We start from the raw sequence: 16,838 nt of genomic DNA, 5'->3' as shown, positions 1-16,838 counted from the left end.
AGGCCAGAGTTCAAAGATTATTCAGGACTCCAATTCATTTATCCAAGCCTCATCCCATTAGATGGATCCTTGTGCAGAATAATTGTTGGCATTTCATGACTTTAAGTGCTAGGTAGAAGTTAACTAAGTTGCTTAGGTGATCGAGTGAATGTTTGAATCTGGAAAAGCACCCAGATATACTCCTAGCTTTATTCCAAAAATAATTTGTTAGAGACTAAAATCATGGATTAAATACATAATTGAATTTTTTTTTAAAGTGTATTGTCCAACTCAAACTGTACACTCCTCAAATCAGGCCCTTTGCTACTGAATGAACTAATCACCAGAAATGGTGGGGCTCACCTGTAATTCCAGCCTTTTCTAATCCCAGCCACTCAGGAAGCTGAGGCAAGAGGATCACAAGTTCAAGTCCAGCCTCAACAATGTACTGAAATCTGGTCTCAAAAAAAAAAGTTGTGGGTGTAGTTCAGTGGTAGAGTGCCCCTGGATTAAATCCCCTTACCACACACACAAAGAAAAGGTGAATTAATCTCCAGCACAAAAATCTGCTTGTTGATTTCCAGCTCTGAGCAGGAAAGCCAGCTAATTGCTTCAAAATGCTTTAAAAAAAGAGGGGCTGGGGTTGTGTCTCGGTGGCAGAGCGCTCGCCTAGCATGTGCGAGGCCCTGGGTTCGATCCTCAGAACCACATAAAAACAAATAAATGAAATAAAGATATTGTGTCCAACTAAGAAATAAATATTAAAAAAAAAAAAAGAGGGAGAGGGATTCTAGCTGACATCCTATCAGACCACTCAGATAAGTGACTGAAAACTAGATTTGCCTTTGGATTTCATTTAAGATGTTCATCTTCTGGGTTAATCTATTTGCACCACCTATTAACATGCAATATTATGTATGATAACAGGGGAATTGATGCTTTAACACTGCTAGTAGATTGTGGGTTCATTAATACCCTTGTTGGTAATGAAGCAAGGTGAAATGAAGTGAGACTGAGCTGAAGTATAAGATCATTAACATACACTGACTAATAATGGAAATGTGGACAAATTCATTACAGCATAACCAATGGGCAAAGGAAGATGTTTAATGGATAAGGCTGTGATAAGTAGGTGTGCAGCATACCTTTCAGGGAAATTGTGCCTCTTTAGAATGAGAGTGGATCCATCATTTGGATGCGTTTTTCAAAATTGTATCGTTTTCATGTTTACTCCATGCTTTTGCTACAGTTTATAGTCTGAATTTTAATTTGATTTTGCAAATGATTTCAGCATGAATGATTATAAAAAAATGTAATAGTTTTCCAACGAGTGTCAAGTTTTCAGTGAAATGCAGGGCCATTTATGCATGTTTACCCAATATTTGTAGTGCACTATGTAGAGATGAACATTTTCATTCAATGTTTAATTTTATATTCTCTTTCAGTTTATCCCCTTGTTTATTTTGTACCCACTGTTAAAATTTATACATGTGAGTATGTCTCCTTATAAATAAAGTAGAAAATAAAAGCACTGGGCAATTAAAACTGTAATATTTAACCACAGGGAAATTAAAATTAGCTTATCAGATGTGACTTTTGCCATAAAATGGTGACCATTTATAGCAGACTTTGTAAAGAGAAAGTGCAGGTGCAAGTCCAGAGCATCCTGGGGACAAATTAAAATATCCTAGTTTCCCTGTGTAAAGGACAGCCATTATGGAAGATGTAGAAATGAATGGACTTTCTTTTTTACTCACATTTGCTTTGGGGAGGGGGATGCCAGGGATTGAACCCACTGAGCCATATCCCGATCCCTTTTTTGTATTTTTTTAGAGAGGGTCTCACTGAGTTGCTTAGTACTTCGCTTTTTTGCTGAGGCTGGCTTTGAACTCACAATCCTCTTGCCTCAGCCTCCCAAGCCACTGGGATTACAGGCATGCACTACTGTGCCAGGCTCACATTTGCACTTTTTATTTACATGTAATTGTTTCACCTAAAAGACTTTCCCTCCTGTTCAAGCACCCAACTTGATTCCCATTTTTGTTATATAGAGTTCCATGGGTAACCTTGAGTTGTTTTCATAGTAAATTTCTAATTTTCTAGACTGGCTGGAGAATAAATTATTGCAAAGAAAATATTGTGGCATACTGAGAGTCACCATAAGTATGTTACATGAATTGTCGATTTTCAGGGATCAAAATATATAAAATTATACTGTTTTCAAATATATAATACAGTGGCCAATCCAAATACTCAACCCAGTGTATCTGATAAGTCACAAAGTTAATGTAAAATTATGGGGTCCCAATAGTAGTCCTCAGTTTTAGTGTTATATAAATAGGACATTGGCTTATGTCTACAGAGTCTCCTTGACATAAAATGAAGGTTGATACCAGGAATTGAATTCAGGGGTGTTTTACCGCTGAGCTACATCTGGATTCCTTTTTATTTTTTGAGACAGGTTATTGCTAAGTTGCTGAGGCTGGCCTCAAACTTGCAATCCTCCTGCCTCAGCCTTCAGAGCCACTAGGATTACAGGCATAGCAGCTGATTGAAGGTTGCTATTGTAACACAAATCATCTGTCTAACTCATCAATTTTCTATCTGTAATTCTTCAGAAAAAATAATCCTTACAGCGTAGTTTTTCAGTTTAGTGGTAGCCAGGGATTTCATTCTTTTAAAAGGAAAATTCTGTTCTCAAATTTTTAAACCATATTTTGTCTGTAAGTTTCACGTCATTTGGCATACTTAATATTGGATTTTAGTAGAAACACATGTTATTTTGTCAGTGCCCTGCTGTATTTCCAGAAGCACCTTTCAAGTTAGGCCTTTCTGAAGGAGTGCATTGAAAGGAGCAACAGAAATTGAAAGGAGACATTCATGAAGACAAGATGCTGTGTCAGTAGTGAGTTTGAGAACTAATAAATAGTTTTAGCACAATGATAGTTTCCCTGTAGCACCAGCAGCTGAAATGGGGGTGTAGCTCAGGTGTAGAGCACTTGCCGTCAGTGGGTGCAGCCTGGCTTGGATCCCCACACTGGGGGCAAGAAAAATCTTGAAATTGCTTGGGTAAGTCAGAGGTTGAGAAAACTCACTCTCTCCATCTCTTTCTCTGTGTCTCAGAGATCTTGTGTCATCTCTCCAGACACCTAATGTATTTCAGATGTCCTTCTGAATTTTAAAATGCTGTGACATCTTCCTCAATTAAAAGTTAGCATCCTATCAGAAAATGGATATTTAAAACAATGTTTGTGTAACTGTGTATACTTCAGATCATCTTGCAAGTGTGCAGAAGGAATGTTAGCTGATAGCATTTTGTTGAATTATAATCACTGCATGTTAACCTCTCACAGCATGTTTCAATCAAATTATTGCTTCATTTAAAGGTTGCAATGCTACAGATAAGCTTGTACATAAAAGGAATATTCTTTGTGTGGGAGAATTTTTGCCTTTACCTATAATTGAGCTTTTCCTCATTTCTCTTTGCAGTCTCTCTCACCATAACTGTCCTCTCCCATTTCCCATTATTCTTAGTTTTTGCCCTTGAGGCTTTCTCAATGTACAATTGAAACCAGTCTTTTTATTATGTTTGCAACTTTTTCCTGAGCTTAAGGCTGCTACTGGGCTGGCAGTGCTTCCCCTACATCTCAGAAATAAACACAATTAATCATAATTGTTGCATATGGGTGAACAGATAGCATGGAAAACTAAACCCCAGAAATCCCAATCTTGCCATAATCTAAATGTTGACAGAAAATAATTTTCAGAGCAATTCCCTTTTCTGCTCCAGACTTGGTAGTCTTATCTCTATTCAGCATTTAAGTATATTTGTGAATCCTCTTTTAAAACTTTCAAATGAGCTCTACTTAGTGCAAATATTATAAGTTGAAATTTCCCATTGCATACCTGGCTGGATACTTGTATTTAAATTCTCAGTCTAAAAGTAATCATAGTTTTAGGCTTATGGATATATGCATGCTTTATCTTATATCCCTTCCAGTGTGCTTTAAATGTGTCCATTATGAAGAAGGATTCATACAGTATTTAGGGCAACTTAGGTTTCCCCTGTCCCACGTTTTCTTCTGGTCTTGCTTGGTATCATTTATTTTGATTTTGTGTTGCGGATTTATAGATTTCTCAAATCTAGTATCACATCATGTATTTTGTTATGGAAAATAAAAAACTAGAGGGATAGCTCCGTGGCAGAGCATGTATTTAGCATGGACAGGGTCTTGGGTTCAAACCAACACCCATCCTAATTTTGGATTTTCTTTCCAGAGTGGACCATACAAAATGTGACTTCTGAGGTCTTGATTCAATTTGATCTGAATTTGGAGACATTGCAAGCCATTTTTAATAACCACTAATGACACTTGTAGACAATTTGGGTCAGCTCGAATTGTGCCAGAGTTGATTGGCATAGCATGCCTGTCTCAGAATTAAGACATTCTACACCATTTGACAGTCTCCTGAAGAGGGAGGTTGTTCTTTCAAAACAAAAACATTTGAGGCGCATGTGTTTTTAGCAGATTCTAGAAATCCATAGTATTGAGATCAGGATAAATCCACAATACCTATTGCTGCTTACATGTTATTTTCCTACTTTTGATAATGGAGAAACTTGAAAAGCAGATTTATTACTGATCACATGCTTGAACCTTTGAAAATGTCGCAGTGTAAATGTATTATTTGTGATTAGGCATGGTGCAGATTGTAGAAAAACTAAGGGTGGTATAAACATGATGTAAATGTATTTTTCTCTCATTTAAAAATAGTTATGGAAAAATGCAGTCCAAAGCTGATCAGACCACCCTGATATTAGCCAGTACTAAGATTCCTTTCAGCTTTTGTCTCTAATATCCCTGGAGTCAGACCTTCATCTGACAGGCTCAGATGGCTAATAGCATGCTGGTCCAGGCAACCCGATGTGGAAAGCATGAATATACCTTTCCTTCACACTGACTTCTGCTTTTATCCTATGAGCCAAAACTTAGTCTTGTGATCACATCTAGCTGCAAGTGAAGTTGCAAAATGCACTGCTCTTTACTTCAAATATCTAGGAAGCAAAATGCCCAGATTCTTAAAGAAATGGAAAATAGCACGAAATTTTGAAATGGAAGTTGTCCTTAGTGATTTTTTTTTGACACTGTAGACCTGAAACCATAATTATATATTTGTTTCTTCAAAGAAACATAAATATTGTGATTTAAAGCATTTAAAAAGCCTACAGAGTGGTTTGGATAAACTCTTATATTCACTTGACCAACTCAATATTTTGGGCAAGGTGACATGCCAGTAATCCGAGCAACTCAGGAGGCTGAGGCAGGAGGATTGCAGGTTAAAGACCAGCACGAACAATTTAGTGAGACCCATCTCATAAAAGAGCTGGGGATGTAGCTCATTGGTAGACTTCCTCTGGGTTCAGTTCCCAGTACTAAAGAAGAAAAATTTAGAATAATCTTGTATATATTAGAATACTAGATTTACTTAACTCTAAAGTACCTCCTTACTTCTGATTTGGGCCATTGAATTCATGTTTGAGAATTCTACATCTTTCACTGCAAAATCCTTAGAATTTTTTATAAAACATACAGATATAAACATATATAAAACATATATGTATATATAACATATATGCATATATATGTATGTGTGTGTGTATATATATATATATGTATGTATATATATATATATATATATATATATATACACACACACACACACACACACACTAATTAAACCCAGGGGCACTTTACCACTGAGCTACTTGTTAAGTCTCTGAGGCTGGCCTTGAACTTGCAGTCCTTCTCTCTCAGCCTCCTGAGTCTCAGGGATTCTAAGAATGTGCTATCACGCCCAGCTAGAAATATTTTTCATAAAAGAAATTAAACATATCCTAAGGAACACTTAGTATATTTTGCCTTGGAATTTCTTTTTTAAACAAAGACACAAATAAAATGTATTCTAGGAGTAGCTGATAGTGTATAATTCTGTATAATACTATTGTAATATAGTAAGAAATACATATTGGTCTCTGCCCCCTAGCACACAGCTCTAAAAACCATGTGATTTCCTGAGAGATAGAAATGATAGGAGCAACTTTTATTTTAATGTTTAATCTCAGTCCCTGGTTTCTAACACAAGAGCTTCTAAGATCCTTGGATGTATAGAGTGATAAGAGTGTCTTTTTGTATAACTGGTGATCAGGTCCCCCCCGCCATAGCTTCAGGATGGGGGCTGGTCACCACAAAGCCCAAGGCTATCACTGAAAGAGTGGACTGGTTAACACACCCTACCACTTCCAGGCAGGGGAACAGGTTGGGAGACTAACTCAGTTACCAATGGACCATGATTTAATCCATCTTTCCTACATAATGAAACCTCTGTAAGAATACTGAACCGTAGAGCTGGGGGAGAGCATCTAGGTTGGTGAACACATCTATGTGCCAGGAGGGTGGTACACCCCAATTCCACAGGGACAGAAGCTTCTATACAAGGGGCCCTTTCAGAGCTCACCTTATGCAGGTCTTCATTTGATTGACTTTTTAATCTGTTTCCTTTGTACTGCTGCCTTTTATAATGAACCAGGGAACGTGCACCTGAGTTTTGTGAGCCGCTATAGTAAATGATCAGACCAGAGGAAGGTTTTATGAAAGCTCCCAATTTATAGCTAGTTGATCAGAAGTACAGGTGACAACCTGGCGCTCGTGCCTGGTGTTTGAAGAGAAGTGCAGTCTCATAGAACTAAGGACCTAACCTGTAGAGTCTGTACTAACTCCAGGTAGTTAGTGTCAGAACTAAAATGTAGGACAATTGGTGTGTTGAAAATAGAAAATAAGCCAGGCACGGTGGCATACACCTGTAATCCCAGCAGCTTGGGAGGCTGAGGCAGGAAAATTGCAAGTTCAAAGCCAACCTCAGCAAAAGTGAGGCACTAAGCAACTCAGTGACACCCTGTCTCCAAATAAAATTCAAAACAGGCTTGGGGGTGTGGCTCGGTGGTCGAGTGCCCCTGAGTTCAATCCCAGGTACCAAAAAATAAGAAAGTAGAAAATCACTTTTTTTTCTTTTTATTATGTTGTGTTTAGATTATTCTTGGTGCTATTTCAGGAATTCATGTGCTCATTACATATCTGTAATGTATCATGATTAAGCATGAGATTTCAATAGTAAGAGAAAAGTCTAAGGAGGTTTGTAGTTTTGGGAATTACATGTATTTAAAAAAAAATGGGGCCCGGGTTGTAGCTCCCTGGTGGAGCATGTGCCTAGCATGTAGGAGGCTCTGAGTTCCATCCCCAGCACCAAAAAATAAAATAAAACAAAAGGACCTATTAGTACCTTTTAGAATAAAGGAGTTTGCGTGAATGCCTTTAGCGTAAGGGTGCTAAAAATATTTTAGCTAAAAAAATAATCTTGATCAGTGGCAGCTGATACATTTAATGGTCTGTTTGCCCAGATGTTGAGCTGATAGGCAGAGACCATACCTGAGCTGAGAGACAACTGAGGCTTTGACATGGAAGTTTTTTTCCTTTTAATCTAGGAAAGAGTGAACAAAATGTAATTGTGATGAATAATTTTCAGTATCTATAATGTATGCTATGGAGAAGTTTATCTAGAAGATTTTTTGATTTGTTTTTCATTTAAAAAAAAGTTTTTGCCTTAACATTTCGAGTTTTTAAAAATATAAATATGCATCATGTGTAATTGGCATTAAAACGTTTAATGAATTTGTGGTCTTACCCTTCCGCGTGATGGTTAGTTCTACCTTTAGAAGAGTAAATTGACTATTCAGTTATATCTACTGGCTATGGCCAGTGGAAAATAACAAAATACTTTTGTCCCTACAAAGGAACTCCCGCATACTGGCACTTAGGGAAACCAACCTCACACAGAGGCATCTTTGACTATCCATAGCTAATAAGAAGACCAAGCTCCTGTGACTATGCTGTCCCCACCTTCCATACTTGGGGATTCCATGATGCTCCTACATTTCTCCCCCCCTCCCACTAGCATGGATTGTTTGCACCCACACCCTCAGGAGAGCCAAGTACAGTGAGCAATAGAGACAGAGATGGGACTTAGCAAACCTTGGGACCCAGGCCCCTTCCAACACTGCCTTGCTGAGGAGCCTCAGGTTAGTATTCCCCTTGCTTATCTCAGCCTCCTGTCATCATCTCAAGAAAACATAAGACCTGCCTCCTAGGCAAGGTGTGCAGAATTCAGATCATGTAGGTAACGATCTTGGTACCAGCATACAGTATGTGCTCAGTAAGAGAGCACAGTTAGGGTTATTTTCAAATGCAGTGGTTGTCATCATGTTCCCCCATTGCTTTTCCTCATGCCACTGCTGCCTTTCTAGTGCACAGTAAAGAATAAGTGTGGTTTGAAGCAAATTTGGTGGGACTGAAGGGTGTGCTGGTAGTGGTGGGCAGGGTATAGAAGCATGAGCATTCACACCAGTGGGATATTCATCAGCCTGGGGCTTGTAGGCTGCCTAATGTGGTCCTTTGATTATCACCAACCAGATTCTAAAAGCCTGCAAACAGCTTCACATCGTCCACAGCATAGAGTACAGCACTCAGCTCTGAACTAGTAGGAGTTGAGTAAATAGTAGCTGACCGAACATAAACCACCATCTCCCTTTCACCTGTCTGTGAAAGAAAGCAACCAAAGAATTCTAATGACTGCTCTGGAACTCAGAACACAGGGCAGAGCTGCTGCCCCTCATTGGTTATATATTTGTTCTTGGAATATTTTTAAATATGGACAATACATTAAATTTTCTTGAATGCAAATTCTTAGCTGTAAAAGAGGCAGTTGGCCATCCACTTCGAAACTTTGAGGGAAATAACCTCTCTCCAACAGATCTAGAATTTCTGTTATAACCAGATACAAAACAGAAAAATGTTTTTGTCTAAAATTCAGTGCTAGTGACTCACAGTGACCAGCAAAACATTAACAGTCAGAATTGCAATGTATTTCACATTTTGGAAAGAAGCTGGTAATGCAGATTCTTCTTGGTGCCTAGGAGGTAAAAACATCACACCTGGACCTGAGGTAATTTAAGTATTAAAGTGACTATTAATTGCTTGAAATAACCAGGCTTCTAATTTAAGATATGTTTAAATTAATTTTTCTGTTTTCTGAAGCTTTCTCTTGTTTAGTCGACAAGCACTTAGGAACACAGTTTGTGCCTTAGCATGCATTATGTGATGCTAATCATGTGAACAGCCAGCAGCTTAGAGAGTCAATTATGTTAGACTGAGTGGATCCTAGAACAAAGATATTCGTTTTTATTGGTAGATGCTGGTGGATTGGTATTGAAGGCCTCATACCCATGATAGTTCCCATGCTCTGATCTATACTGTTAAATAAAATGTTACTTGCATTGATCATGAAGAATTCCTTTCTCCTGGCTCATATTTTTGAGAGTGACTGCTGTTCCTCATCAGTGAGCCCTGTACAACTATAACAAGAGTCTTTGGGGGAAAGTGTGCTAAGTGTGTTAAGAGCTGTAGGTTATTCTTAGTTCTTTCACATCTCACTAGAGCATGTCCCCAACATTTACTAAGGGGCACCTCTCCAAGGGCATCACATCTGCACAACACCTCCAGTGGCCTTTGAGTGCTACATCTCAGAAAACTCCTCCCAGCAGTGTCTGCATTCCAGTTCTCTGGTTGTCTCGGCTTCTATTACATTTGTGTCTCCTGATTCTCTACTTACCTTTTTCCTTCTCTTTCCTCTTCCTTGATTCACCTTTTTCTTACCATTGCCCAAATGTGAATACCTACCCAGCTCAACCCTTAGACAACTGCTTATCTTTCCAATGCATGTATCTGAAAATCCATGGCGGCCTCAGTCTTCCTATTTATATAGTGGCTCCACAATAATAATTCTAACCATTTTTGGTAACCTTAGATCTTTGATATTTTCCCCAATGGCTTCACTTAGAGTAACTAGGGAAGCCAGGCTCAATAAGTTTGTAAAGGTAAATTCAACTCCCTCTCTTTATTCTTCCTATCTGACTTTGCTGATACAGTAGTCTTGATCCATCTGTTTCTTTCTCATTGCTCCCCATCTTGAAAACTTCCATTGAGTTCCTTTTCTATGGAAGGAGCCCCAAGTTCCTTAGTCCAACTCTCAAAGGCTCTCCAGGAATTGACCTTACCCTACTTTTCTGTTGTACTATGAAATCTCCTCTATTACCATTTCACAATTATTCTATAGAACTAGGACTTAAAAACTTTTATGTCCACACAGTTAAAAGCAAGTGAGTGAAGCCAGCCAGGGCATAATGGTGATAAACTGGAGCGGGTCCCCTACATAGACAGGTAAATCGGCTCTAAACCATGGTTGTGAATATGAGGGGCCCGCCTGGTATTGCCAGATCTTCTGATCTTTAAATATTGCCAAATACCAAAAAAGAAAAAACATGTTTAAAAGCTAAACAAGGTCTTTGGGGCACAGTTTTATGAATTAGTCACAGATACACATGTATCTATTTCTTTGCTCACACTTTACTACTTTCTCCTCTAATTCTTGGAAGTTCATAGTTCTTTATACTTAGATTTTGTTGCTTGATTGGAGAATTGGGATAGAGTCTAAATAATTTTATTTTATGAAAATAAAGGCCAGCTAGTATTGATAGAGGGCCTACTGTGGGCCAAGTTCTCAGCTAGTTGCTTTAGTTACACTGTCCTAAATCCTCACTACAGCTCTGCTAGATGCAAAGATGCCATCCACTGCACTGGTGACTTCACTGAGGCTCAGAGAGGTTAGGTGTATTATGTCACAGGCTACCCCGGAAGAATTTCAGCTCTCTAATCCCCTTTGCATTTTTATATCATTTTCTGGGCTTTCCAGCAATCTTAGAAGACTTGCATGTGAGCCACAAATGGATTTTAATTGTGCTTCTATACTGACAACAGCTAATTGGGGCTGGGACAGCAGTTGCTCTTAGGGCCTCTTGCCTCTCCTAAGTGAGGGGAATCTGCAAACACAGTCTCTTCTCCGCATACTACACCCTGGAGAAGATAGGAAGGCACTGTGGTCTTACTTCTTGTGCCTCCTAGAAACAGTTTTCAAAGATAGTGTGTGGATTTAAACGTAGTTTAGAACATAATACCTGTTGTATTCCAATCTTTCTTTCCCAGAGAAAAACACAAAAGATTCCACAACGAAATTTTTCAGTTAAAATAAAAATAGACTTGATTATTTGAAGAGCACACCCAAGCCCTATCTACTAGGTTAAATGGGTAACTTTTAAGATTTTATATGCAAATCACATTAAACAAATAAGCATTTCTTGTGCAACAAATACCTAAAAACAAAATTAGATGTCAAACTTTGTTAGGTTTAGAATGGGTATGAAAAACTGGTGAAATTATAAAGAATAGGCAGGGAATGAATGAATTTAAAAGCCATGGTAAACAGCTATATTTAAGATTATTAATATCACTTTCAGAAATGTAAGATACACCAGGAAAGAATCAAAGCTTTAATAGCATAGCACTTTATGTCTCAAAGCCTGAACATTAAATTTTTTTTTATTTGTGCTTAATCAAATTACATAGTACATTTTGGCAGTACTCAAAAAATAATGGTAAGTTATAACATTCCAGGGCCAGAAATGGGCCCTTTTGAAAGTTCAAAGCTTTTCTTGGTTCCTTGAAATCAAGGTTTATGTAGGACATATTTTAGTGTGGCTTACATTCCATCGTATCTGCAGCAAAAGTGCAGGTGAAATAAAACTGCTAATAGTACTTAGGGGAATTTGAGTTAGCACAGAAATGTTGAATGTTCACATTACCATACTTAGATTAAATAGCTACCACAGGCAGTTGCCTGTCAGAACTCTTCATTTGCTTTCTTGGTAATTCACTTTAACAGATGAGTGGTTTCATTATTACAGTGCATTTTTGCTTATGAGTGCTGAAAATATAACGGAGGTAGATTTCTACAATTATTCCTAAGTAACCCTACACTCCTAATGATTTCTTCTACTTCAAGGATTTTGTTTTGTGCTGTTTTTTACCAAAAAAAGAAAGAAAGAGCACTAAGCTTAACCCTTTGGGTAATATGTAGAACAATTTCTGTAATTTGATTACATTTGCATAACAGAACCCTATCAAAAGGGTCTGTACCAAACCTCTTACCTATTCTACCTTGACACAACTCAGGGATGCTCTAGAGACGCTTGTGTTTTGCAAAAATAAAATGGAAATTTTTAGTGCTTGCTACACTTGAAATAAGGATGGGAAATATTTTAATTGATACATAAAAGAAAATATGTTCAAGTAGAATCAAATAAAAATAGGCAATAGCTTTCTTAGGCCTAAAACTGTAAAATAATAGTAAGTGATAGGAGAAGGTCTGTTTTATGTCAGTATGACAATTATACCCAGAAATTTTAGAGCCATTCCTATTTGGACTGCAAACTTATGTATTTTATTTCAAGTTCCATAGATCTTAAAACGAATAGTTACCTTCTGATTTTGATAATTATCTGGATGTTACTTTTATACTGTAAGAGTTAAAAGAGCCACTAGAGAAATATTCTTTTTAGGAGGCTAGAGGTGTAGCTCGGTGGTAGAGTACAAGGTTACCATGCATGAGGCCCTAGGTCCAATCATCAGCACCCCAAAACACCTTTCATTTTTGGTGGAGTGGGGAGGATGATCCCAAAAGTGTAGTGTAAAAGAGCGGGCATGGTGTGCACACCTGGAATCCAGCCACTTGGGAGGTTGAGGCAGGAAGATCATGAGTTCTGAGTTCAAGGGCAACCTGAGCAACATTGTAAGGCCTTATCTCAAAATAAAAAATTAAAAAAAATTAGTGATGAGCCAAGAATTTCAAAGAAAAGGGGTTTTTTTGTATATTAATACCTAGGCATTCAGAGAGTTAGAAATCAAAATGAATACATCTCTTTATTCAGAATGTTATTGTATACGGCAGCTATGAATTTGTTTAAATGAAAGATGCTTTTATGTGCACAAAAGTGCTTTTCTTCCTAGTCTTAAATTACTATTAATTAAGTACTATGTAATATAATAGATAATTATAGTGTTTTAATATGGATGCCAGTGGATTTGCTAGTCTTTCTAAATGGCTATTGTGGGCTAATATTCTTCAGGGGATCATTCATATAGCCATTGTGGTTCTAAAAATATCTCTAAATACCATTGGGACAGCCTTTTTTGAAACATGGCTATTATAAAAACGCTCTTATTTGAAGTGCATCATTTTGATTATAGTTTTTTTGTTCATATCACTCAATTACTTCAGCAAGAAAAAAATGCCAAAGCTGAAAAAAGAATAAACCAAACCTCTTTTTATATATATAGAAATTTTTCAGAACAATATGGAAGTTAGAAAGAAAAATATTTGAGTTAGGAATATAGGGAATCTTCTATTCATTAAGATTTTTAATCATTCTGTTCATTAGAATATTACCTGGAGATGTGTTTATGTAGCCTCATTGTTTTTATTTTAATTAATATTTCTATGGCAGAGAGATAATTAGGTAAATGCTGTTGGATATTAAATGTGGTAGTAGTTTGGGGGAAAATAAGCACTTCAGGGTCAAAGCCCTTAACAAAATATTGTGATATGTAAATTGATTAATTGAATAGAATGCCAGATGGGTTTGCCACTGTCCAACAAGACTCTCATAGCCACTGAGTTCATTATTAAGGTTGTTAGCTACTAATGGAGTAAATCTTGATTAGAGAATAGTCCCAACCTCAATAAATATAGCTAAGTGTAAAAACATTCCAGAATCTGAACCTATAAATGCCAAACGTAAATTCTCATCATCATCACTCAGGGGTTTCTGTGCATGTGTGATTCCTACCTATAAGAGCACACTCAAGATTCTAGGCTATTCTTTTGTGCTTGTTGCCTATATCTAACATTGCACGCAAAAAGGCTCGGTTTCATTTCTAATCAGACCAGAGGAGTTGAGAATTTTAATCAACCACATTTAGCACAGCAAAATTTTGCCATTTATGGGAGCATTACTATTAAATAACATCCCAAAATGATACCTTTAAAGTTGTATTTCCAAAATATCCCAGGGTTTCAGACACTATGTAAATAGTTGATTTCAACTATTTAAAAAACTATAATAAAAATAACTATCCCAAATTTCTCATTATGATTACCAGTCATTAGTTTGTGCTACCAGGTTAACTAGTTTGAGGCAGATCTAGACTATAGCTTCTCCTGACTTTTTGTGCATATATTTTAAAGTTTTATGCACAGAGACCCTAGCAGAGGCCTGCTAGCTCCTCTATAAATGGAGGCTGTTCATTGTCTGATCACCACCACAGCTTTCTTGTATAGGGTTAATTTAGGCCCCTCCTCCCACTGCAAACCCCAGACACACCTGCCTGGAGACTTGCTTTAGGTCAGTGATTGCTAGCATCTTGCAGTGAGATGCAACATTGCAAGTTTAGGCTTATTTTAGTGACCATTTGTCAAATTTATTATTTTGATAAGAAATACTGTTACTTATCATAAATATCTTTGGTGAAGATCTCATACTCTTCATTAAAAATTCTGGTTCATTTTAATTAATATCATCTTGCAATTTAAAAAAAAGTTTTGATTTTTGACATTACCCTTTGCAACCATTTACTACTAATGTGGATTAGAATTACTTTAATGATCTGTAAGCAAACAACCCATAAAAATAAATTAACCCATGCAGCTGATATAGCTGATACAGGCATCACCACAATTTCTTTTTTTTTTTTTTTAAGATACTGGAGATTGAACCCAGGGCCTCACACATCCTGGGCAAGCACTCTACCACCAAGCTACATCCCAGTTCTTTTAAAATTCTATTTTGAGACAGGGTCTCACTAAATTGCTGAAGCTGGCCTGAAAGATGCAATCCTGCCTCAGCCTCCTGAGTAACTGGGATTACAGGCATCCACCACTGTGCCCAGCCACAACTTCTTATGTGTGAATTTTGTATTTGTAAATATGGCCTTGATTAACTTTTAGAGTAAATGCAACTAGTTGTTCCTAAGAATTCCAAAATTTTTCTTTCATCCAATGTTCAACTTATATTTGTATATCTCTGTACTAGGTGATTATTTATACCTACACATTTACAAAGTGTAGATCTTGGCAAGCATGAATATTATGGAGTGTATGACTCAGCTCAGGCTGCTGTAACAAAATACCATGGACTGGTCGCTTATTTCTTATGGCTTTGGAGGCTGGGAATGGTTAAGATCAAGGTGCTAGCAGGAAGTCAGGACTCTACAGGGACACTAATTCCATTCATGAGGGATTCACCCTTAGAACCTTATCTAATCCTAATTACCTTCCAAAGGGTCCTCCTCTTACTACTACCACATTATAGACTGAGGTTTTGATTTATGAATAAGGGGACATAAACATTCAGTCCATCATAGTATAAAACCTTATTACCAGTATAACTTACTACTATTTTATGCAATTAAAAAATTGATGGCCAAAATGTAAAAATGAAAGTTAAATCACATAAAAAAAATGAATTCTAAGTTAAAGAGCCTAGACAAGGGCCATTGTGTCAAAATCACTACTTTACATTCTACATATAATCTTTTTCATCATTTGGGAAATCATGTTGGAGGATAGAGTCTGCCTGTTTAGCAGCTTCATATTACATCTCAAGAATAGGCAAGGCAAAGAAGAGATTAAAAAATGGATCCTCTTTTTCTTAATAGAAAAAGGAATTAGGAAGCCATGTGCTATGCTATGCTGTGCCTGCTCTCCAATTTTATGTGGACTCAGCTCAGTCTCTCTTCATGACAGTAATAAAATCACATCTTTCCCCCAACTTCTTGAGATAGATACATTTGAGAGATGAAAGTGAGTGGCCTTGAACCTCATATGTGTCTTCTGAGTTTTATTATCCATTTTTCATGCCCTCTATGTAAATAAATGGCTTTGGAAAGCCTTAATTTATTACAACATGAAGGCTTTGTTCCCTGTAGGACTGGAGTATATACTTTGGAAGTCTTACAAAATTTATTTTTTAACACATTATTTATGCATTGGTTTTTCCAAACATCTTTACCCACAAATATAACTGATGTTTGGGGGAGGGGGAAGGTGAGAGTTGTATGTTTAGAGAGCCTTGCAAGAAAACATATCCCACTGCTTGAGGCATTCTATGTAAAGAATTTCTCAAATCCTAACTTTAATACATAATGTGTTTTGTGGCCTTCCCACTGCCGCCATCATTTATCAGATTTCTGCCTCATACACTATAAGAGGCTGGATGCACAGCTGCCCTTCTGGTTGCCTCTTTGCTTACCTCATATTTGTTTTTTTGCAGAGACCCTCCTCGATGACTTCCTTCTCACGTACACCGTCTTCATGACAACTGATGACCTGTGCCAGGCGCTGTTAAGGCAATATCCTTCATTAACTTCAGGATGCTGCATGGGTTTCCTCTCAGACAGATGTCTCACATTAGGAATTAACTGCCTTTTTTAATTTACTCACCCTCACGGTAGAGTGCAGACATGTTAAATATTAATGTCAAGATGTCCAAGGTAAAAGATGGAATGAGACAGAATTGACAGGGACAGATGAAAATGCAGAGCTGCTATTTTCTACCACCTCAGTAAATTATACTGCTTATATTATGTTTGCTTTAAATCTGCTTCTCACCATTGCTTAGAAATCTGGAGCTAAAATAGGCCTTGGAATCAAGAGATTGAGTGGACTGGTAGTATCACACAGAAAGTGGCCTTAGAGGGGACTTGGTCCATCAGAGTCAGACCACTTGTTTGGAAAATGAATGCACTTGTGTGATGTTGTGTTCCTAGGCAAGTATCCCTGGGGACACAGATCATTCC

At 37.4% G+C, this 16,838-nt stretch overlaps 1 protein-coding gene across 5 annotated transcripts in view; it reads left to right on the top strand.

The window, feature by feature from the left end:
- Rapgef5 (Rap guanine nucleotide exchange factor 5) overlaps positions 1–16,838 on the top strand; it is a 238,850-nt gene that overhangs the window by 174,936 nt on the left and 47,076 nt on the right. For all 5 annotated transcript variants that reach the window (XM_046463507.2, XM_058585344.1, XM_046463504.2 and 2 more), the window contains one exon: positions 16,313–16,391. In XM_046463507.2, coding sequence (XP_046319463.2) covers positions 16,313–16,391 — 79 coding nt within the window. The remainder of the gene's footprint in view (positions 1–16,312; positions 16,392–16,838) is intronic.

The sequence above is a fragment of the Marmota monax genome, unplaced genomic scaffold (genome assembly GCF_021218885.2).
Source record: "Marmota monax isolate L192 unplaced genomic scaffold, Marmota_monax_Labrador192_F-V1.1 WCK01_AAM20220418_F8-fsc00057, whole genome shotgun sequence".
NCBI classification, from domain to species: domain Eukaryota; kingdom Metazoa; phylum Chordata; class Mammalia; order Rodentia; family Sciuridae; genus Marmota; species Marmota monax.
This window is presented reverse-complemented; position numbering and strand designations above follow the sequence as displayed.